General features: G+C 39.0%; 1 protein-coding gene across 4 annotated transcripts in view; it reads left to right on the top strand.

The window, feature by feature from the left end:
- The window catches only part of RNF180 (ring finger protein 180), a 283868-nt gene that overhangs the window by 205429 nt on the left and 52825 nt on the right, over window positions 1-25614 (top strand). For all 4 annotated transcript variants that reach the window (XM_061393438.1, XM_061393436.1, XM_061393437.1 and 1 more), the window contains 2 exons: window positions 1070-1295; window positions 19554-19679. In XM_061393438.1, the coding sequence (XP_061249422.1) occupies window positions 1070-1295; window positions 19554-19679 (352 nt within the window). The remainder of the gene's footprint in view (window positions 1-1069; window positions 1296-19553; window positions 19680-25614) is intronic.

The raw sequence follows: 25614 nt of genomic DNA, 5'->3' as shown, positions 1-25614 counted from the left end.
ATTACTACAAGTTTCTTTGCAATATCTCTTTCCTGACATACCTTGGGCTTTCGCCTTTTATTGTCTCTGAGGTCCAGGAAGGTGCAAAATGTGGAATAAAGAATGCTACCTGCGTAGTGTGAAGCTGAAGTTTGACTTCCTCTTGCCCTCAGGTCTCAGTTCAGTTCAGTCACTCAGTCTGTCCGGCTCTTTGCGACCCCATGGACTGCAGCACGCCAGGCTTCCTTGTCCATCACCAGCTCCCGGAGCTTACTCAAACTCATGTTGAGTCAGTGATGCCATCCAACCATCTCATCCTCTGTCGTCCCCCTTTCCTCCTTCCTTCAATCTTTCCCAGCATCAGGGTCTTTTCAGATGAGTCAGTTCTTCACATCAAGTGGCCAAAGTGTTGGAGTTTCAGCTTCAGACAAAGGAGAAAAGGAAAGATACACCCATTTGAATGCAGAGTTTCAAAGAATAGCAAGGAGAGATAAGAAAGCCTTCCTCAGTGATCAATGCAAAGAAATAGAAGAAAACAATAGAATGGGAAAGACTAGAGATCTCTTCAAGAAAATTAGAGATACCAAGGGAACATTTCATGCAATGATGGGCACAATAAGAAGAGGAGACACAAGAAGGGCACAATAAGAAATGGTATGGACCTAACAGAAGCCCTCAGGTCTATTCATGTGCAAATGCCCATATAAGGCTGGTGATCTTGTGATAGTAGCTTGTTTGCTGTGGTGGGAGTGGGATAGATGGGGAATCTGTCATCCTGGGACCTAACACTTAATTAACTAGTTCTGGTTAAATAGAGATAAAGGTTTACTTAATGTTTTTTGGTACTATAACATTTAACATTATATAAAAATGCTAAAATGAATAATTAAGACTTCTGGGTTTTTCATGTACGTTTCTAGTTTCTTCTCACTTTGCAAGGTAGCATTTCTGTCACTGATTATGCACAAAAACAGATAAACCTGCTTCTCATAAATATTTTCATTCACTTTAACAAAGTATGAAATCAGTTTCTCAAGGAAATCAATCTCATACTGAACTAAGAGAAATTGTTTTTGCTTATATTTTGCAGACTTTGGATAATGAGATGAGTACAGATGATGACAATGAATATGCAGAAGAAAAGGAGAGCTACATCTGTGCAGTGTGTCTGGATGTTTATTTCAACCCCTACATGTGTTACCCTTGCCACCACATCTTCTGTGAGCCCTGCTTACGGACGCTTGCCAAAGACAATCCTGCCAGCACTCCCTGCCCGTTGTGTCGGACAATTATTTCCAGAGTCTTTTTTCAGACAGGTAATTGTTGTCTTTCATTAACATGATTGCCTAATTATTTTGACTACTTCTTTGTTCCAGTTCTAAAGGTACTTTATGAATTATTATGAGAAAGTTATTGAAAATCATATATAGCATAATTCGTTACTCTCCAGTTCATAGATGAGTGTTTGCCAACTCGTTAGAACTTTGTTAAAATCATAGAATCAGAGATGAAACCAGTTCCTCATCTCTACTCCTCTATTTAATTCTGAGATCTTTTCTAAAGTATCCTAACTAGTTTTTCAGTCATTACTTGGACATCTCCAGTGTCAAGGACATTCCATTAAAATTTGGAGCAGCCCTATTGATTATTTATTCCTCAAGTCTAACTTCTGTTTCTTCTCATCCTTCGCCCTTTGTTTTTCCCTCTGGAGTCTCAAAGAATAAATCTATAGATGTCTGAGGATGACTACTATGTCTTCCCCTCAAACTCCAGATCTTCTAAACCTTCTTGTGGTTTTAAGGTCTTTATTCTTGAAGACAGTAAAATTGGAACAAGGATTTGTTTACATAATTACCGTGCAAAGATGGGATATAATACAGTATTTTGATACAAATAGAAACAGGGAAAACTAATGAATGTGGAACATGGAAACCTGCTAAGGAGAAAGGGAAAAATGATAGAAGTAAGCAGAGCTGTTGGACTGTAAAGAAAGCTGAGTGCCAGAGAATTGATGCTTTTGAACTGTGGTGTTGGAGAAGACTCTTGAGAGTCCCTTGGACTGCAAGGAGATCCAACCAGTCCATTTAAAGGAGATCAGTCCTGGGTGTTCATTGGAAGGACTGATGTTGAAGCTGAAACTCCACAACTTTGGCCACCTGATGCGAAGAGCTGACTCATTTGAAAAGACCCTGTTGCTGGGAAAGATTGAGGGCAGGAGGAGAAGGGGTCAACAGAGGAGGAGATGGTTGGATGGCATCACCAACTCAATGGACATGAGTTTAGGTGAACTCCGGGAGATGGTGGTGGACAGGGAGGCCTGGTGTGCTGCAGTCCATGGGGTTGCAAGGAGTCGGACATGACTGAGTGACTGAACTGAACTGAAAGCAGAGCTGATATTTATTGAGTGCACCACTGTGTGCTAAACCTTCGAGAAGGAAATTTCTGTATCCACATTCTCACCTCAACCATAGGCCAACTAAGATCAAACTATGTACTTTATTCATAGTAAAGCTGAAGAAAACACATAGCACATTTTTCTTCCCCTAAAGAAAATCCAAGAACCCATCTGCAAAGAAGAGTGAGTTTATAAAAATAAGTTTTGTATACCCAATCAACTGCATGAATGCTTGCAATCCTGCCATACCAGCTCAGTAATCAAACAATGAGATACCACTTCACACTCACTAGGAGGGCTATAGTTAAGAAGATAGAGAATAATAAGTGTTGACAAGGATATGGAAAAATTGAAACTCATATATTACTGATAGGAGTATAAAATGGTAAAGTCAGTTTGGAAAATAGCAGAATCAGCTTTGCACATAGAAGATTCTAAGCCTGCTTGTGAGATGGGGAAAAAATTCTTGTGTCCCAAATTAACTAAGAGTTCTTTTGTCTATGAAGATGGAAAAGACTCCGGGATGGGCAGGGCCAAGGAAGAAGACCTTTGGCTAGGGGGAAACCTTTCCATTTCTTGACTGACAGCCTCATTCTTCCAGACAAGGAGCTCCCACATCAGCACCCCAATAGCAGATCTGTTCAGGGATGTCAAACATGCTGCATGACAGGATCTGCCAGCCACCTTCATCAGGAGGCCAAGGAAGGGGAAAGGCTATGGCTTACAAATGTTAAATGGAGTGAGGGTCATCCAAGAGAGTAGGAAAGAATCCCTTAGCCAATGAGATCATGGTTTTGTTTTCAGGGAAGGCATCATATTTTCTTGAATCGATTGTATGACTGAAGCCTTCAAACCAAGCATGGCATTGCCCCTACTGCAGACTGACTCTGGGGGACCCCTGTATGAGCCCTACTATAGACTTCAGGAATCCCAGCCCATGGTCATATGGAAGATGTAGATGTCTCAAGTATTACATAAAGAGCCACAGGGTCAGTGCAACTGAACTCTCAACTGTGAAGTCACTTGCTGCTCTCACCCCATTCAGATGCACCCGAACCTCAACAAGGAGAACTTCTACCCTCCTTCCATTATTTTCCTCCATTCAACCTCTGTCTCCTTTTAGACCACTGACCCCATGCCACCACTCCTCTGCCTTCACATGGTGGAACTAGGTGCTGATAAGCAGTGGTGCTGGTGAACTCCGCTGGAAACGGGAAAATAAAATGGCTGAGTCTTCACCTTGTGTATGAAAGAAAGAAAGTGAAAGTGAAGTCACTCAGTCGTATCTGACTCTTTGCGACCCCATGGACTGTAGCCTACCAGGCTTCTCCGTCCATGGGATTTTCCAGACAAAAGTACTAGAGTGGGGTGCCCTTTCCTTCTCCAGGGGAATCTTCCCGACCCAGGGATCAAACCCAGGTCTCCTGCCATGCAGGCAGACGCTTTACCCTCTGAGCCACCAGGGAAGAAGTCCCTAAGTAAATAAATGAAATTTAAACTAATCTAGAATTTTAAGTATGAAGCAGGCTTATGATTTTTTCACCAGGAATATTCTGGCTGCCACAATAATAGGAGGATGCTACACGTATCTACTCAACAGGGCAGGGATAACAGGTACCCTGCAGTGTTTGGGCCAGTCCCACACAGTGAAAAATTGTCCTGGATTCAGTCTGAATTTTAGATGTCCTGCTGGGCTTTATTGAGGACATATAGCTCATCCAAAGATCACACTTCCTCTTTTTATCTGCCGTAATAGCCTGTAATTGGTCTTGGTCTGTTGTCTCTGTTCCCATTAAGGGTATTTCATACTTTCTCTTATTCTGTACCAAACAGTCTGGACTGTTAATTCATATGCTAATAGTGATTTTACTCTTGCATTTACCATGCTCAACTTTTTCATTTTTACGTTCATCCTGTACAATATAGTCATTGCCTCTGAAGTCAAAACTCATTCTTTATTGAAATATAAAAAGAAGATTTACAACGTTGTGCTGATCTCTGCTGTACAGCAAAGTGACTCATTATATACATATAGACAGTCTTTATTTTTATATTCTTTTCCATTATGGTTTACCACAGGATATGGAATATAGTTCCCTATGCTGTACAGTACGACCTTGTTGTTTATCCATCCTATAAAATATAATAGTTGATATCTGCTAATCCTAAACTCCCAGTCCTCCCCTCCCATGTGCTCTCTCCTTTGGCAACTTCAAGTCTGTTCTCGATGTTTGTGAGTCTGTTTCTGTTTGCAGATAGGTTTATTTGTACCATAGTTTAGATGGCACATGTGGGTGGTATTATATAGTATCTGTCTTTCTCTTTCTGACTTCACTTAGTATGATAATCTCTAGTTGCATCCATGTTGCTACAAATGGCATTATTTCATTCTTTTTTATGGCTGAGTAATAATATCCCATTGTATATGTGTACAAATTCATTCTTTACTAGTAGGCATATCTATTTCATAATGCCTGTTAGTGTAGTCACTCTTGAGCTTTAATATATGGAAATAAATATTTTATTATAAAAAAGAAATAGAAAATTAAGCATAATGATTAGAGCATTGTTTCTCAGGTTTCTGACATTTTCCTACCACCTTTTCAATTTTTACTATATCCACATACCACCTGAATTATTTTTTTACTTAAGGGTTTTCTTCATATCAACATAGTTTTAAAATATACTTATTTCAGCCTTATCTTTAACAATGTATTTGTGAATATGTATATTTGATGTTCTTGTTTATTATATACATTAAAATAATAACTATGAAAGTTTTTATTCAACTTCACCCTAAATCCTTTAACATATGGCTCACGGTTCAATTCAGTCCAGCTGCTCAGTTGTGTCTGACTCTTTGTGACCCCATGAATCACAGCATGCCAGGCCTCCCTGTCCATCACCTACTCCTGGAGTTCACCCAGACTCATGTCCTGCCGAGGTCCAGCCCCGGTGGATCCAGGGAATTCGAAGTGGGGACGGCGTCGGCGAGGATCAGGAAACAATTGCTTAATTAAACGTTAATTAAGGATATAAAGAGTGGTTAAATAAGGATAGCTCAGTGAGGAAATTCAGTGGAGAAAAGAGGCTGAATAATTCAGCCAGAAGGTAAGAGAAAGACCGACATGGGGAGACCAAGTTTCGGTGAACAAGGCCCGCACTTTATTTTCCAAAGTAGTTTTTATACCTTAAGTTATGCATAGAGGATAATGGGGGAAGGGGTAGAGTCATGCAGTAAGCCAGGCTTTCTTCCTGCAAACTTATCATATGCAAAAGTTTAGGTGATTTGCATCATCTTCTGGCCCGGAGGCCTGTTAACATTTTAAGACCCTTTCTTCAGAAAACTTATTTTTCTTTAAAGGTGATTAGTCAGGTGCCACCCTCCAAAAGCATTAGATAAAGTTGCATAAAGGACAAAGGCAAAGGTGTGGTGGGCTACAACAAGAAAAAGAATTAACTCAAGGGTCCAAGGTTACAAACATTAAAGCTACTACTTACACCAATTATATTAATCAATACACCGCCAGGGACACAGTAGGTAAGGGATATGGAGACTTAGCAGCAAACATTGGCCCAACAAGTGAAAAACCCTTCACCAATACAATTTCTAATCAATCTTTTGACTGCTCAAAGGAATCTGTATTTAGACAGTTTAGAACATCTTATGCCTCTCACAGTTGGGAGGCTCTGAACAATCACATGTGGCCGGAAAAACCTATTCAGGCAGGCTAGAGGACTTCCAAAGGAGTTTGTAGGTTGAAACACTATCACACCCAGGAACTTTATTAACTGGAGCTGTAAGTTAACTCTTGTTTTCAGAGAGAGGTAGTGGGGGACAGCCCCCCGTAAAGTCAGAGGTGTAGGTGAGAGCACAAAGCAGAAAGTAGGCAGACTCTGGTTTTGGGGGTAGATGCTCGAGAATTTCCAGGGGGACTCCTGAGGCTCGATCCCACCTTTGCGTATGCCGAGGCTCCTTCCTCATGACCTTTGCCATGGGCGGAGCTCCTGCTCCCAGCAATGCCCATTGAGTCGGTGATGCCATCCAGCCATCTCATCCTCTGTCGTCCCCTTCTCCCCCTGCCCGCAATCCCTCCCAGCATCAGGGTCTTTTCTAATGAGTCAAGTCTTCGCATGAGGTGGCCAAAGTATTGGAGTTTCAGCTTCAGCATCAGTTCTTCCAATGAACACCCAGGACTGGTCTCCTTTAGTATGGACTGGTTGGGTCTCCTTGCAGTCCAAGGGACTCTCAAGAGCCTTCTCCAACACCACAGTTCAAAAGCATCAATTCTTCAGTGCTCAGCTTTCTTCACAGTCCAACTCTCATGGCCATACATGACCACTGGAAAAACCATAGCCTTGACTAGATGGACATTTGTTGGCAAAGTAATATCTCTGCTTTTCAATATGCTATCTAGGTTGGTCTTAACTTTCCTTCCAAGGAGTAAGCATCTTTGAATTTCATGGCTGCAGTCACCATCTGCAGTGATTTTGGAGCCCCAAAAAAGAAAGTCTGACACTGTTTCCACTGTTTCCCCATCTATTTCCCATGAAGTGATGGGACCAGATGCCGTGATCTTAGTTTTTTGAGTGTTGAGCTTTAAGCCAACTTTTTTACTCTCCTCTTTCACTTTCATCAAGAGGCTTTTTAGTTCCTCTTCACTTTCTGCCATAAAGGTGGTGTCATCTGCATATCTGAGGTTACTGATATTTCTCCCGCCAGTCCTGATTCCAGCTTGTGCTTCTTCCAGCCCAGCGTTTCTCATGATGTACTCTGAATAGAAGTTAAATAGCAGGGTGACAATATACAGCCTTGACGTACTCCTTTTCCTATTTGGAACCAGTCTGTTGTTCCATGTCCAGTTCTAACTGTTGCTTCCTGACCTGCATACAGGTTTCTCAAGAGGCAGGTCTGGTATTCCCATCTCTTTCAGAATTTTCCACAGTTAGTGCCTTGTAAACCAAATCTTGAAAAACACTGACTTGCACTTATGGATGTTAACACCAGGAAAGAAAAAAAAAACAGCAAACGGGAATATTTAAAACAGTCCCTCAAAGTTGTGAGTGGAGCTGGAGATAGAAGGAGTGGAACAGATCTTCATTGGTGTTTTGTTTTTGGTTTTTTTTTTAATGCTCTTTTACATCATTGGATTTCTTAAACCATGGGAATGTGTTAATTTGACAGCTTTTAAAAATAAATAAGTAAATCAAGATATACAGCATTAAATATGATGTTGGGGCAGGGAGGATGAAGTCCTGTTTCTTCTCATACAGAAGACAGACAATCATGAATTCTTCGAAGCTGAGGATGTATGCTATGATAACCTTTTGAGGATCCACTAGTATCTTTAAATGCAAAATAATAATAGGATACATCTCAACACTAAAAGTACTTAGCACTTTGTCTTTATCATACCGTGTCTATGCCTGTGTGCTTAGTCACTCAGTTGTGTCAAACTCTTTGCGACCCCATGGACTATAGCCCTGATCACTGAGAAAGGCTTTCTTATCTCACCTTGCTATTCTTTGGAACTCTGCATTCAGATGGGTATATATTTCCTTTGCTTTTCGCTTCTCTTCTTTTCACAACTATTTGTAAGGCTGCCTCAGACAGCCATTTTGCTTTTTGCATTTCTTTTTCTTGGAGGTGGTCTTGATCCCTGTCTCCTGTACAATGTCATGAACCTCCATCCACAGTTCATCAGGTACTCTGTCTATCAGATCTAGTCCCTTAAATCTATTTCTCACTTCCACTGTATAATTGTAAGGGATTTAGGTCATACCTGAATGGTCTAGTGGTTTTCTCCACTTTCTTCAATTTCAGTCTGAATTTGGCAATAAGGAGTTCATGATCTGAGCCACAGTCAGTTACTGGTCTTGTTTTTCTGACTGTATAGAGCTTCTCCATCTTTGGCTGCAAAGAATATAATCAATCTGATTTCGGTGTTGACCATCTGGTGATGTCCATGTATAGAGTCTTCTCTTGTGTTGTTGGAAGAGGGTGTTTGCTATGACCAGTGCATTTTCTTGGCAAAACTCTATTAGCCTTTGCCCTGCTTCATTCTGTACTCCAAGGCCAAATTTGCCTGTTACTCCAGGTGTTTCTTGACTTCCTACTTTTGCATTCCAGTCCCCTCTAATGAAAAGGACATCTTTTTGGGGTGTTAGAATACTGAAGTGGTTTGCCATTCCCTTCTCCAGTGGACCGCATTCTGTCAGAACTCTCCACCGTGACCCTACATGACATGGCTCATAGTTTCTTTGAGTTAGACAAGGCTGTGGTCCATGTGATTAGATTGGTTAGTTTTCTGTGATTGTGGTTTCAGTCTGCTGCCCTCTGATGCCCTCTCTCAGCACCCACCGTCTTACTGAGGTTTCTCCGACCCTGGACGTGGGATATCTCCTTTCAGCAGCTCCGGCTCCAGGCCGCCGCCCCTCGCCACTGCAGTGCTGCACAGCCACCACTCACTGCTCCGGAACCTTCATTCCTTTGCACAAATCCAGCTTTCCATCTCGGATCATTTTCCTTCAGCCTGGAGTAACACTTCTTTTACAGGTTTGGGGAATTCCCTGGCGGTTCAGTGATTAGGACTCAGTGCTTTCACTGCCGGGCCCCAGGTTTGATCAGCAAGTCGCTTCCAATCACTATAGTGTCTACCACCGATCCTCGCACATGTAGAAGCTCAGTGTTGTTAAAACGAAACAAGATGTCTGCCACTAAGTCAGAGGAAGTCCCGCCGCTGCAAGGAGGTCTCAGGCGCTCTAGCTCCATCTCTTGGAAATTAGAGATACCAAGGGAACATTTCATGCAAAGATGGGCTCAATAAAGGACAGAAATGGTATGGACCTAACAGAAGCAGAAGATATTGAGAAGAGGTGTCAAGAATACACAGAAGAACTGTACAAAAAAGACCTTCACGACCCACATAATCATGATGGTGTGATCACTCACCTAGAGCCAGACATCCTGGAATATGAAGTTAAAGTGGGCTTTAGGAAGCATCACTATGAACAAAGCTAGTGGAGGGGGTGGGATTCCAGTTGAACTGTTTCAAATCCTAAAAGATGATGCTGTGAAAGTGCTGCACTCAATATGGCAGCAAATTTGAAAAACTCATCAGTGGCCACAGGACTGGAAAAGGTCAGTTTTCATTCCAATCTCAAAGAAAGGCAATCCCAAAGAATGCTCAAACCTACTGCACAATTGCACTCATCTCACATGTTAGTAATGCCCAAAATTCTCCAAGCCAGGCTTCAGCAATACACGAACCATGAACTTCCAGACGTTCAAGCTCGTTTTAGAAAAGCCTACATAATTAGTTGGAGAATGGGGCTTCTTAAACTAGATTTTAACTCTAAACAGTTCAATAGGAAGGGTATTAAATCAGGTTAAATTTTATATTCAGAGGATACATAGATAAGTATTCATCAGTACTGAATGACATATTCCTGGTTGGCTTCTCTTTCCCAACACTCAGAGTTCCTCTGACCACGAATCACATAGGACATTCAGTTACTAGGAGACCATGCAACCTCCCTAGGGTGAGAACCTGCCAGGTCTGAAAAGTTGAATCTGAGACTTATTGGTATTTCTTGAGTCCAAGTAGTCAGATTCTGTTAAATGCAAGCTGTAGTAGCAAACTCAAGTTTTCTCTAACTGGCATTGTTCCCCTTATAGACAATCATTTCTGGGTGCTCACGTGGGTACAAAACGTGTTTCACTAGGAGAGCTGGGGTCCCTTGCAAGTGAGACTTTTTGCCCCTCTTGCAGAAGTGTAAATCAAGCACTGCCATTGAAACTCTGAAGACAATTTTAAGATAGTTTATAGATTTTCACTGATACAGAGTAAAGTGAAGTCAAATATCAAGCTTTCATAATAGATGTAATTTTAAGTAGGGAAACAAGGACTTTAGTCATCTAAATGAGATAGCTGGACACATATATCCTATCCTTTTAATACCTATCCTTTTAAAACATAATACCACTGGGTGCCTCTAAATAACTGTGCCCTGTATTTATAATTTGTCATTGTTGTTCAGTCACTAAGTCATGTCTGACTCTTTGCGACCCCATGGAATGCAGCATGCCAGGCTTCCCTGTCCTTCACTGTCTCCCTGAGTGTGCTCAAGCTCACGTCCGTTGTCAGTGATGCCATCCAACCATTTCATCCTCTGTTGTCCCCTTCTCTTGCCCTCAGTCTTTCTCAGCATCTTTTCCAGGGTCTTTTCCAGTGAGCTGGCTCTTCGCATCAGGTGGCCAAAGTTTTGGAGCTTCAGCTTCAGCATCAATCCTTCCAGTGAATATTCAGGATTGATTTCCTTTATGATTCACTGGTTTGATTTCCTTACAGTCCAAGGGACTCTCAAGAGTTTTCTCCAACACCGTAGTTCAAAACTATTAGTTCTGCACTCAGCCTTCTTTATGGTCCACCTCTCATATCCGTACTTGACTACTGGAAAACCATAGCTTCAATTATATGGATATTTGTTAGCAAAATGATTTCTTTGCTTTTTAATATGCTATTTAGGTTTGTCATAGCTTTTTTGCATTTATAATAATAATCTTATTATAGTCCCTCCTTAACAGGACCCAAAGGCCTGAATTAACCTGCCAGACCCCTCAGACCATGGAACTTTCCAAGCAAGAATACTAGAGTGGGTTGCCATTTCCTTCTCTAGGGGATCTTCCAGACCCAGGGATCAAACCCACATCTTCTGCATTGGCAGGCAGACTCTTTACCACTGAGCCATTACCTCACAACTTAGGGTTACCTATTTACTCAGTTCAGTTCAGTTCAGTTGCTCAGTCGTGTCCGACTCTTTGCAACCCCATGAATCGCAGCACACCAGGCCTCCCTGTCCATCACCAACTCCCGGAGTTCACCCAAAGTCATGTCCATTGAGTCGGTGATGCCATCCAGCCATCTCGTCCTCTGTCGTCACCTTCTCCTCCTGCCCCCAGTCCCTCCCAGAATCAGGATCTTTTCCAATGAGTCAACTCTTCACATGAGGTGGCCAAAGTACTGGATTTTCAGCTTCAACATTAGTCCTTCCAGTGAACACCCAGGACTGATCTCCTTTAGGATGGACTGGTTGGATCTCCTTGCAGTCCAAGGGACTCTCAAGAGTCTTCTCCAACACAACACTTCAAAAGCATCAATTCTTTGGCACTCAGCATTCTTCAAAGACAGCTCTCACATCCCTGCATGTACTATGTCTATTTCACAATTTGCTTTTGTAAATCAAAAATTTTATTGAAAAATTATTTAAAATTTTTATTTAAAATGAGATTTTCACATTAAAAACTTCTGATATTATGATGCAGCATTGTTCTCAGCACTGTTAGTTTTGTGCACTGTTTGAAGAAAATGTTTTCTAAATATTTTTTAATAGACTTTATTTTTTAGAGCAGTTTCGTATTCACAGCAAAATTAAGTAGAAGATAGAGGGATTTCTTATACACCTCCTGCCCCCTCACACACATCCCCCATTACCCATACTCTCTACTCTCTACTCTCTACCCATGTTCTACAGTGGAACATGTGTTAAATTCTGTCAGCCTGTATTGATACATGATTATCATCTAAAGTCCATAGTTTACATTAGGGTTCACTCTTGATGTTGTACATTCCATGAATTTGGACAAATGTATAGTGACACATATCCATCATTAGAGTATCAAAGAGAATATTTTCACTGCCCCAAGAATCCTCTGCTCCTCATTCATTCATCCCTATTCATCCTTCACCCCCAACCCCAGATCTTTTCACTGTCTCCATAGTTTTGCCTTTTCCAGAACATCATGTAGTTGGAATCATACAGTATGTAGCCTTTTCAGATTGGCTTCTTTAACTTACTAATATGCATTTAATATTCCCCCATGTCCTCCTGGGGCTTGATAGCTTATTTCTTTTGGGGGACTTCCCTGGTGGCTCCGATGGTAAAGAACCTGCCTGCAATGCAAGAGACCCAGGTTTGTTCCCTGGTTGGGAAGATCCCTCGGAGAAGGAAATGGCTACCAACTCCAGTATTGTTACCTAGAAAATTCCACAGACAGAGGAGTCTGGTGGGCTACAGCCCATGGGACCACTTTAGCACTAAATAATATTCCATTGTCTAAAGGTACCAGTTTATCTATTCACCTGCTGAAGGACATGGTTGTTGCTTCCAACTTGGAAATTATGAATAAAGCTGTTAAAAACATCTATTTGCAAGTCTTTATGTGGACCTAAGTTTTCAGCTTCTTTGGCTAAATACCAAGGAGCATGACTGCTAAATTGTATGTAGTAAGAGTATTTTTAGTTTTTTAAGAAGCCACCAAACCATCTTCCAGAGTGGCTGTACCATTTTGTATACCTGCCAGCAGTGACTGAGAGTGCCTGTTGTCCACATCCTTGCCAGAAATTGTGTTATCTGTGCTCTGGATTTTGACCATTCTAATAGGTGGGCAGTGGTATCTCATTAATATTTTAATTTGCATTTCCCTAATGACATATGATGTATAGCATCTTTTCACATGTTTATTTGCTGTCTGCATATCTTCTTTGGTGAGATGACTGTTAAGGTCTTTGGCCCATTTTTTTATTTTTTATTTTTTTTAATTTTTTTTTTAATAATTTTTAACATTTTTAAATTTCAGGTATACACATGCTCCCCATCCTGAACCCTCCTCCCTCCCCCCTCCCCATACCATGCCTCTGGGCCGTCCCAGCACACCAGCCCCAAGCATCCAGCATTGTGCACTGAACCTGGACTGGCATCTCGTTTCATACATGACATTTCACATGTTTCAATGCCATTCTCCCAAATCTTCCCACCCTCTCCCTCTCCCACAGAGTCCATAAGACTGTTCTATACATCAGTGTCTCTTTTGCTGTCTCGTATACAGGGTTATCATTACCATCTTTCTAAATTCCATATATATGCGTTAGTATACTGTATTTATGTTTTTCCTTCTGGCTTACTTCACTCTGTATAATAGACTCCAGTTTCACCCACCTCATTAGAACTGATTCAAATGTATTCTTTTTAATGGCTGAGTAATACTCCATTGTGTATATGTACCACAGCTTTGCTTCCATGTCCTGGCTATTATAAACAGTGCTGCGATGAACATTGGGGTACACGTGTCTCTTTCCCTTCTGGTTTCCTCAGTGTGTATGCCCAGCAGTGGGATTGCTGGATCATAAGGCAGTTCTATTTCCAGTTTTTTAAGGAATCTCCACACTGTTCTCCATAGTGGCTGTACTAGTTTGCATTCCCACCAACAGTGTAAGAGGGTTCCCTTTTCTCCACACCCTCTCCAGCATTTATTATTTGTAGACTTTTGGATCGCAGCCATTCTGACTGGTGTGAAATGGTACCTCATAGTGGTTTTGATTTGCATTTCTCTGATAATGAGTGATGTTGAGCATCTTTTCAAGTGTTTGTTAGCCATCTGTATGTCTTCTTTGGAGAAATGTCTATTTAGATCTTTGGCCCATTTTTTGATTGGGTCATTTATTTTTCTGGAGTTGAGCTGTAGGAGTTGCTTGTATATTTTTGAGATTAGTTGTTTGTCGGTTGCTTCATTTGCTATTATTTTCTCCCATTCTGAAGGCTGTCTTTTCACCTTGCTAATAGTTTCCTTTGATGTGCAGAAGCTTTTAAGTTTAATTAGGTCCCATTTGTTTATTTTTGCTTTTATTTCCAATATTCTGGGAGGTGGGTCATAGAGGATCCTGCTGTGATGTATGTCAGAGAGTGTTTTGCCGATGTTCTCCTCTAGGAGTTTTATAGTTTCTGGTCTTACGTTGAGATCTTTAATCCATTTTGAGTTTATTTTTGTATATGGTGTTAGAAAGTGTTCTAGTTTCATTCTTTTACAAGTGGTTGACCAGATTTCCCAGCACCACTTGTTAAAGAGATTGTCTTTAATCCACTGTATATTCTTGCCTCCTTTGTCAAAGATAAGGTGTCCATATGTGCGTGGATTTATCTCTGGGCTTTCTATTTTGTTCCATTGATCTATATTTCCAAACTCATTCTATGAGGCCACCATCACCCTAATACCAAAACCTGACAAAGATGCCACAAAAAAAGAAAACTACAGGCCAATATCACTGATGAACATAGATGCAAAAATCCTAAACAAAATTCTAGCAATCAGAATCCAACAATACATTAAAAAGATCATACACCATGACCAAGTGGGCTTTATCCCAGGGATGCAAGGATTCTTCAATATCCACAAATCAATCAATGTAATACACCACATTAACAAATTGAAAAACAAAAACCATATGATTATCTCAATAGATGCAGAGAAAGCCTTTGACAAAATTCAACACCCATTTATGATAAAAACTCTCCAGAAAGCAGGAATAGAAGGAACATACCTCAACATAATAAAAGCTATATATGACAAACCCACAGCAAACATTATCCTCAATGGTGAAAAATTGAAAGCATTTCCTCTAAAGTCAGGAACAAGACAAGGGTGCCCACTTTCACCATTACTATTCAACATAGTTTTGGAAGTTTTGGCCACAGCAATCAGAGCAGAAAAAGAAATAAAAGGAATCCAAATTGGAAAAGAAGAAGTAAAACTCTCACTATTTGCAGATGACATGATCCTCTACATAGAAAACCCTAAAGACTCCACCAGAAAATTACTAGAACTAATCAATGATTATAGTAAAGTTGCAGGATATAAAATCAACACACAGAAATCCCTTGCATTCCTATACACTAATAATGAGAAAACAGAAAGAGAAATTAAGGAAACAATTCCATTCACCATTGCAACGAAAAGAATAAAATACTTAGGAATATATCTACCTAAAGAAACTAAAGACCTATATATAGAAAACTATAAAACACTGGTGAAAGAAATCAAAGAGGACACTAACAGATGGAGAAATATACCATGTTCATGGATTGGAAGAATCAATATAGTGAAAATGAGTATACTACCCAAAGCAATTTATAGATTCAATGCAATCCCTATCAAGCTACCAACAGTATTCTTCACAGAGCTAGAACAAATAATTTCACAATTTGTATGGAAATACAAAAAACCTCGAATAGCCAAAGCGATCTTGAGAAAGAAAAATGGAACTGGAGGAATCAACCTACCTGACTTCAGGCTCTACTACAAAGCCACAGTTATCAAGACAGTATGGTACTGGCACAAAGACAGAAATATAGATCAATGGAACAAAATAGAAAGCCCAGAGATAAATCCATTTTTTTAAAATTGAGTTATTTTCTTGCTATTTAGTTTTAAGACTTTTTTGGGTATTTTTGGATAACAGTCCTTTATCGGATATGCCTTTTGCAAATATTTTCTCCCAGCCTGTGTGAGTCAACTGTTCATTCACTTGACAGTGTCTTTTGTGGAGCAGAAAAGAATGTTTCACAGTTTTAACTCTTATACTTAGCAGAATGCTTAAAATATTACTAACAAATATTTGCTTAATAATTATAAATTATAATATAACTTAATTATAACCAGCTTTGAAATATAAAATTGCCCATATTTAAGCATAAGTGAAATGAAGTGAAAGTTGTTCAGTCGTGTCCAGCTTTTTGTGACCCCATGGGCTGTAGCCCACCAGGTTCCTCTGTCCATGGAATTCTCCAGGCAAGAATACTGGAGTGCATTGCCATTTCCTTCTCCAGTTTAAGCATAAAGCAGACATCAAAGTTATACCACCCTGTTGGTACTGCTTGTAGTTCAAAATTGTGCTTTGTTTGTGGTTGTCCTTATTTTATTATTTATGGTACAATACAGTGAAACTCATGGTAATACACCCTGTAATAAAGTGAATTATGTTTTTATGTATTTGGTAATTGACTCTTGCACTCAGCCAAGTCAAGAAGACTATAACTTTTAACACTTACTTATTATTTCTATGGTAGTGTCACACAAAGATGCTGCTGTTTTCCACTGGTACTGCCACCACATTTAAATGTACCATCTGAATAGACTTTAGACTCTTTCTAGGATATTCAGGGATTTGTCCTTCTCCATCATATTGAATGATATGAAATATTAATTCATTCAATACATTATAATATATTGTAGTAAGAAGCCTCTGCTCCCTAATAGGTAGAGTTGACAAAGGAGGAGAGAAAGGTAGTTTTTATCACCTTTTACTCTGAGCCCTGCATCTTGGTCTGCCTTCAGATTTTTCTTAGTGCTTCTTCTAAATAATTCAGAGAAAGTTAGTATTGAATAGTTATCTGTTGCAAAATCCTGCAGTACCAAGTTCAAATACCACTAGAATGAAGCAATGTCGTTCTGTAGAAAGAACAGCATCCTTGGGTAAGGTTTGTACAGTTTATAGCAGATAAACTGTAAGAGATAAGGTTTAACTTATTTAAATAAATTCAGGTGCTTTTAGAATAGAAAAGGATTTAAGGTCATTTCATCTAGTGGTTGACTGTGCATTAAAATTATCCAAGGTGCCTATAGAAAGTACAGACTGCTAGGTCACATCCACAGCAATTCTGCTTCAGTAATATCTGGGCAAAGTCCTAGAAATTGTCTTTTTAACAAATCCCCTCAGCAACTCTGATGCGTAGCCAGGCTCCAGACGGGTATTTTGGAATCACTGATCTAGTACAGTTCCCAGCAGACAGAAATTAGATTTAATTAATTTCTGTATTTCTAGCTAGACCAGCAAAGTGCCAGGCACATAGCTATTGCAGGATAAGTGTTTGCCAGAGATGAGGCAGAAAGCAAGTACAAAGAGAAGTTCAACAGCTTATGAAAGGTGCCACCGTTAGGAAGCATTAGAACCCAGTTCTTATTTGGCCCAGCAGATGGAGGGACAAGGGCTTTTGGATCCACTCTTCTCCAAAGGTCTTTCAGATCAAGTGTAGAATCTTCCAACATTTCATAAGACTACGTTATGGACACATGTATTTATGTTCAACAGAACATTGTAGGTACATCTCCCATCCCATTTTGTACATTTAATAAAGTAATTCCTCTGATCATAATTTTGTTAGGTATTATAAATAATTTTTGAAACCTTTCCTTCTTTGGTTTCCATTTGGGTTTGTTATATGTTAGAAGTGCATCATGTATTAAGTTCTTGAAGCTAGAAGAAAAAATCACAGTTATCATTATTACTTTTATCTCCGTCATCTACCCACTAAGACAAATCTGATTTGTGACCAGCTCTCAAAACTGCACTTCTGGATGACTCTTACAAGAATGTCTTTTTGATCTGGTTTATTGAATGCAATTACACTTCCAAGTAAGTTTTCATTTTAAGAGAGGCCAGTGCAGTGATATCCTCTGGTTTTTGCATCAGCATTTTAGAGCAAGGGTACAAGCTCTCCAGAGGAAGGAGGAGGTGGAGGGAGAGGAGGAAAAGAAAGGAAAGGAACAAAAATTTGGGGGTTGCAAACTCTTCTCCTTGGTTTATATTATCTCCCACAAGAATAATTTACCCACCACACTGGTCTTACTTTTAAAGGCATTTAGGAAGTTGTGAGTCCAACAGTTAATTGTTAACACAATCCTGGTTATTTCATAGGATTTTTAATTTCTCAGAAAATACCGTGATTTATAGTTATCACTGCTTAAGCTCTACAAGAAGACAATTGTTATGTAAGTAAATGTGTTGTAGTCATTGGATAACTTCTTCCATTCTCTTCATCACTATGAATGACACTGATGAGCCATTTTAACCAAGTAGTAGTGCCATGACCACCTTTTACTAAGGGGCTGTTCACAGGCAGTGGGCAAAGTGGACTTTGACAAAATACATGTGCACTGCTGCAGAAAACACTGAGAATATCCAATCTGAAATGATTTAACTATTAAACGTGTGAAAGTTAAAACATTCACTGGCCATAACAACCTCCAACATACACAATGAGTACATAGACTATGAAAATACTTTTTCTCTATCGTGTGTGCTTGAATTACTGGCCCTTGGGTGTAGACTGGGGAAGGGAGTTAAAGAGAGTTGCAGGTTTATTACCTAGCCTTCCTTATTTGGCCTTATTTCTTTTGTTGTTAAATGTAAACTTCCAAAATGTTTTCCCTGTCCATTGCTTGCTGCTGCTGCTAAGTCGCTTCAGTCGTATCCGACTCTGTGCGACCCCATACACGGAAGCCCACCAGGCTCTCCGTCCCTGGGATTCTCCAGGCAAGAACACTGGAGTGGGTTGCTATTTCCTTCTCCAATGCATGAAAGTGAAAAGTGAAAGTGAAGTCGTTCAGTCATGTCCAACTCCTAGCGACCCCATGAACTGTGCCCATTGCTTAGATAAGAATAAATCCAAGAGAGTAGTTAGAAAAAATAGAGAAAATTTGATGTAACTGGTTAGAGAAGAAGCTCAAAGCCTTTGTAAGGATGGAAGCTGAGAAGACAGTACAGGAATAATTGTGGGATGAAAGTAAGAGGGCACCATTGACGGAAAGACTTGTGTACTTCTCAGCCAGTAGTAACTAGCTCTACACTGGCCTCCCTGGGAAGAACTTCTCCATCAAATAGTTCAATTCAGATTATGCCTTGCTTTCCTTGGCTCATGTTCTAGAGACTCTTTTTTAAAGTGAATATCATCATATTTGTTTTTTGATTGGTATTTGTTTACTTCAAATGAATATTTTCCTTTTCTCTTTAACTCGTGCACAAGTTTCTGAAGGGTTGAGAATTTATTTCTACATTTTTTTGACTTCTTCATATCAGCAGCATTAGACTCTACACAGTCAGTCCATCACATATGGAAAGAAATAAAACTATAAAGTAAAAGCTTCTAGTGATTTTTCCTTTTCATTATCACTCCTGAGCCATGATTGCACTCTAGTTACTCTGTTGCTGCACCCATAACATATTTTCCCCCTTTTATAGTGTACCTGTTTATTACCATCTTTTAGACTGCAGTCTTCTTGAGGGCAAGGACTATATCTCAGTCATCACTGTTTCTTTCATTTCTGGTGTTTTATCTGACATAGGAGCTGCTCAGTAGGTGTATGTGTAGGCATATCAAAGTTGCATCAAATTCAGAGAAATTTTGTTTGCTTGGGTTAAAAACAAAGTTGACTCTACTTTTGTCTTCACTGTCTTAAAAGAGATCTGAATTTATTATCAGAATACTGCAACAATAATTTTTTGGGTTCTTGCCATTTTACTCAAATTAATGTTTTAAAATGCTATTTTCATTTGCTTTGCTCTAGAACTGAACAATGCCACAAAAACATTCTTTACTAAAGAATATTTGAAAAGAAAACAAAGCTTTCAGAAATCCAGCTCTGCAAAGTGGCCCCTACCAAACTGCAGAAAAGCATTCCACCTTTTTGGAGGTAAGGAAACTAATGTAAAAAATGAAACAGAGAAGGAAAGAAAAAAAGTCTGGTAACATGGTCTAGCATTGTTTTTTAAACCCATTTTCTTTCTGCCTTAGATATGTTAGTAGAAAAATATTTCTGCACTGGTCAATTTTAAGCAAGGATTTGCTAGTGTCTTCTTACTGAAAGCTACAGGTGTATGTATGAAAACCTTGGAGACTATACCTTAAGAGCAAAATCTGACAGAAACTCATGATCAAATTTATCTTGCCTTGCCATCAATAATGTTTAATATGTGGATAATGAACTTCATTTCAAAAGTAACAGATTTAACAGAAGCACTAGTATTCTTTATAAGTATTTTTAATAACTCATCATAATTTAAGTTTGTTTTATAGATTATAATCTCATTTTTATTTTTATTATTTTTTAATTGAAGTATAGCTGATTTAGAACATCATGTTAGTTTCAGGTGTACAGCAACAGCAATTCAATACACACACACACACACACACACACACACACACACACACACATATATATGTATGTATTATTTTTCAGATTCTTGTCCCTGATAGTTTATTATAAGACATTGAATCTAGTTCCCTGTACTATACAGTAGGCCCTTGTTGGTTATCTATTTTATGTATAGCAGTGTGTATATGTTAATCCCAAACTCTTAATTTATCCCTTCCCCCACCTTTCCCCTTTGGGGAACCGTAAGCTTGGTTTCTATATTGTGGGTCTGTTTCTGTTTCATAAATAAGTTCATTTGTTACCTTTTTGAGATCCCATGAATCAGTGGAATATGATATATTTGACATATGATATTTGTCTTTGGCTTACTTCACTTATTATGATAATCTCTAGGTCCATCCATGTTGCCACAGATGGCATTATGTCATTGTTTTTTATGGTTGAGTAATATTACACACATATACACACACACATATATACACACACACATGCACATATAATATACATATATGCATACATACATCACATCTTTATTCATTAATCTGTCAATGGACATTAGGTTGTTTCCATGTCTTGGCTATTGTAAATATGCTATGAACATAGGGGTGTGTGTGTATATCTTTTTTAATTAGAATTTGCTCTGGATATATGCCCAAGAATGGGATTACAGGATCATATGGTAACTCTATGTTTACTTTTTTAAGGAACATACATGTCGTTCTGTATAGTGGCTATACCAATTTACATTCCCAACAACATTGTAGGAGGGTTCTATTTTTTCCTGCACCCTCTCCTGCATTTATTATTTGTAGACGTTTTGATGTGAGATGATGCTTCACTATAGTTTTGATTGGCATTTCTCTAGCAGTTAGCCATGTTGAACATTTTTTTATGTGCCTATTTGCCATCTTTATGTTTTTTGTAGAAATTCCTATTTAGGTCTTCTGCATATTTTGTGCTATTTTTTTTTCTAATACTGAGCTGTTTGTATATTTTGGAAGTTAATCCCTTGTCAGATTTGTCATTTGTAAATATTTTCTCCCATTCTGTAGGTTGCCTTTTTGTTTTGTTTATGGTCTTTTTGCTGTGCAAAACTTTCGTGCTTAATTTAGTCCCATTTTTAAATTTTTGCTCTTATTTCCATTGCTCTAGGAGATAGGTCCAAAAAAAAAAAAAAACTACTGCTGTGATTTAAGTCGAAGAGTGTTCTGCTTATGTTTTCTCTAGGACTTTTATAGTATTTGGTCTTATGCTTAGGTCTTTAATGCATGTTGAGTTTATTTTTGTATATGATATTAGCAGATGTTCTAATTTCATTCTTTTACATGTAGCTATCCAGTTTTCCCAGCACCACTTAATCAAGAGAATGTCTTTTCTCCATTGTATATTCTTGCCCCCTTTGGTGGATGGGTTTATTTCTGGACTTTCTATGCCCTTTTATCGATCTATATTTCTATTTTTGTGCAAGTACCTTACTGTTTTGACTACTGTAGCTTTGTAGTGTATGCTAAATTCAGGGAGTCTGATTCTTTCATTCTATTTGTCTTTCTCAGGATTGCTTTGCATCTTAATGTATTGTTGGAATCAGTTTGCTGGCATTTTGCTGAGGATTTTTGCATCTATGTTCTTCAGTGATATTGGCCTGTAATTTTCTTTTTTTGTGGTATCTTTGTCTGGTTTTGGTATCAGGGGGATGGTAGCCTCATAGAATGAGTTTGAAAGTGTTTCACTTTCATAATATTTTATTTTAATATTTTACAGCTGTCTTGCAAGTTTAGGACAAGGAGAAAGTGTCAGTACTTTAATGTAGAGTGTCTCATCCACGTATAACGGACAAGGAATATCAGTTTCTGGGTTCACATCTAACTAAATGCATGACCTCAGGGATGTCATAGAAACACCTACTTTTGTTTCTGTTTCTGACCTGTAAGATGGTAATAGTTATATAACCTAATTAATGTAGTTGTAAGGATCAAATGAGCTGATGTGAAAGTGCATTCTAAATTGTAACTGTACTATAGATAAAAGGAATTATCAAATTAGGGCAAGGCAATCTCTAGTACCTTTTTCACCTTTGAGAATTTGTTATGTGTAATGATCATACAATGTAAACATAAAATATAGTTTTGTCTTTGATAAAACCATGGTCTATCAGAGCATGGACAACTGTATAGTTTTAGTACAGATGAGGGGTCTGGTTGGAGCAGCTCAGATGTGGGGAGCTCTCATCTTCAGGGAACAAGAGGGCCTTCCATATAAGAAGACTGATAATATCAATACAGCAATGATGTCAAGCAAAAGGAGGTAAAAACAGAGCCTATATGGTTGAGGCAGAAGATAAATTGAATTACAAAATCCTCATAGTTTGAAGAAAGTAGTTTATGGACAGATATAACTGTATATAATAGTTTGAATAAAGAAACTTAGTTTAAAGACATTTTATCAGCACTATAAAACATACTATTTTCTGTACTATTTACTATAGAATATTAATAAATAGTACTCCTATTTATAAGAACTATAAAATAGTACACTCATTATAACGCTGTTTTGTAAAGTCATAAACAACTGAAGAAACCCACCATCCATTGTTGTTCAGTCACTAAGTTGTGTCCAAGTTTTTGCGACCTCATGGACTGCAGCACGGCAGGCTTCCCTGCTCTTCACTGTCTCCCAGCGTTTGCTCAATCTCACGTCCATTGAGTCAGTGATGCCATCCAACCATCTCATCCTCTGTTTCTCCTTTCTCCTCTTGCCCTCAATCTTTCCCAACATCAGAGTCTTTTCCATTGAGTTGGCTCTTTGAATCAGGTGGCCGAAGTACTGGAGCTTCAGCATCAATCCTTCCAGTGAATATTCAGGGTTGATTTCCTTTAGGATTGACTGGTTTGATCTCCTGGCTGTCCAAGGGACTCTCAAGAGTCTTTTCTAGCACCATAGTTCCAAAGCATCAGTTCTTCAGTGCTCAGCCTTCTTTATGGTCCAACTCTCATATCCATACATGACTACTGAAAAAAACATAGCTTTGACTGTATGGACCCTTATTGGCAAAGTGATGTCTCTGCTTTTTTAATACACTAGCTCTAGATTTGTCAGAGCTTTACTTCCAAGGAGCTAGCAGCTTTTCATTTCATGGCTGCAGTCACTGGCTACAGTGATTTTGGAGCCCAGGAAAATAAAGTCTGTCACTATTTCCATTGTTTTCCCCATCTATTTGCCATGAAGTGATGGGACCAGATGCTATGATCTTCTGTTTTTGAATAATAAGTTTTAACCCAGCTTTTTCACTCTCCTTTCAACCGCATCAAGAGACTCTCTAGTTACTCTTCACTTTCTGCCATTAAAGTGGTATCATATATATATGTGAGGCTATTGATACTTCTCCTGGCAGTCTTGATTCCAGTTTATGATTCATCCAGCCTGGTATTTCACATGATGTAGTCTTCATAAAGTTAAATAAGCAGGGTGACAATATACAGCCTTGACATGCTCCTTCCCTAATTTTCCATGTCTGATTCTAACTGTTGCTTCTTGACGTGCATACAGGTTTCTCAGGAGACAGGTGAGGTGGTCTGGTATATCATCTCTTAAAGAATTTGTAATATATAGCTCAGTTGGTAAATAATCTGCCTGCAATGCAGGAGACCCCAGTTCAATTCCTGGGTCAGGAAGATGCCCTGGAGAAGGGACAGGCTACCTACTCCAGTATTCTTGGGCTTCCCTTGTGGCTCAGCTGGTAAAGAATCCACCTGCAATGCAGGAGCCCTGGGTTTGATCCCTGGGTTAGGAAGATCCCCTGGAGAAGGGAAAGCCTACCCACTCCAGCATTCTGACCTGGAGAATTCCATGGACTGTATAGTCCATAAGGTCACAAAAAGACAGATATTACTGAGCAGCTTTCATTCACTAAAATGTATTACATTTAGACCAAAATATGATATAAAATTAATAATAAAGACAGTGTTATTCACAGGATTTCATGTGAAAGAAGAGAAAATTTAATGTACAGATTATGTGCTTTAAAAGATTCCTTTGAATCCTACCTTCTACCCTATATGCAGATTTTTTTAAAAAATGAATCATCATTCTGATAACCCCTTAATTTCCTTTTGTCTTTTTATATTCTGGGGTGCTAAAGCTATAAATTAAATATTTGTTTCTTTGTGATTTCATGTTATTTCTCCTCATAGAACTTCCACAGAACTCAAGTTTCTATAATTTTTTATGGAGGAGGTTCAAAGTAACTTTATTACTCAACCTAACTTGGAGAATTTTAAGCATTACTTTACTAGCATGTGAGATGGTGCAATTGTGCAGTAGTTTGAGCATTCTTTGGCATTGCCTTTCTTTGGGATTGGAATGAAAACTGACCTTTTCCAGTCCTGTGGCCACTGCTGAGTTTTCCAAATTTGCTGGCATATTGAGTGCAGCACTTTCACAGCATCATCTTTCAGGATTTGAAATAGCTCAACTGGTATTCCATCACCTCCACCAGCTTTGTTCACAGTGATGCTTCCTACAGCCCACTTGACTTCACATTCCAGGATGTTTGGCTCTAGGTGAGTGATCACACCATTGTGATTATCTGGGTCGAGAAGATCTTTTTTGTACAGTTCTTCTGTGTATTCTTGACACCTCTTCTTAATATCTTCTGCTTCTGTTAGGTCCATACCATTTCTGTCCTTTATTGTGCCCATCTTTGCTCCTCAGACTACCACTTTGTCTTCTTGCATGTCTTTTTCTTTGGGATGGTTGAAGTCACTGTCTGATGTACAATATTATGAACTTCCATTCATAGTTCTTCAGGCACTCTGTCTACCAGATTTAATCCACTGAATTATTCTTCACTTCCAGTGTATAATCATAAGGGACTTGATTTAGGTCCTACCTGACTGGCCTAGTGGTTTTCCCTACGTTCTTCAATTTAAGTCTGAATTTGACAGTAAAGATGCTCATGATCTGAGCCACAGTCAGTGCCAGGTCTTGTTTTTGCTGACTTTAGAGTTTCTCCATCTTTGGCTACAAAGAACATAATCAATCTAATTTTGGTGTTGACCATCTGGTGATGGCCATGTGTAGAGTCATCTCTTGTGTTGTTGGAAAAGTGTATTGCTATGACTAGTATATTCTCTTGATAAAACTCTGTTAGCCTTTCCCCTGCTTCATTTCATACTCCAAGACCAAACTTACCTGTTATTCAGCATATTTCTTGACTTCCTACTTTTGCATTCCAATCCCCTGTGAAGAAAAGGACATCTTTGTGTGTAGTGTGTGTTATTTCTGGAAGATGTAATCTTCATAGAACCAGTCAATTTTGGCATCAGTGATTGAGGCATAGATTTGGACTATGTGAATATGGTACCATTTATTCTCTGTTGATGAGCAAATGAGTTATACAGTTTCTGTTATTATAACACCATTGTTATAAATGTTTTCATGTCTCTTGGAGCATGAGAGTTCCTCTAGAATAAGT

This window comes from Bos javanicus, chromosome 20, assembly GCF_032452875.1.
Source record: "Bos javanicus breed banteng chromosome 20, ARS-OSU_banteng_1.0, whole genome shotgun sequence".
Classification (NCBI taxonomy): domain Eukaryota; kingdom Metazoa; phylum Chordata; class Mammalia; order Artiodactyla; family Bovidae; genus Bos; species Bos javanicus.
Note: the sequence above shows the minus strand (reverse complement) of the source record. Positions and strands in the feature narration are given on the sequence as shown.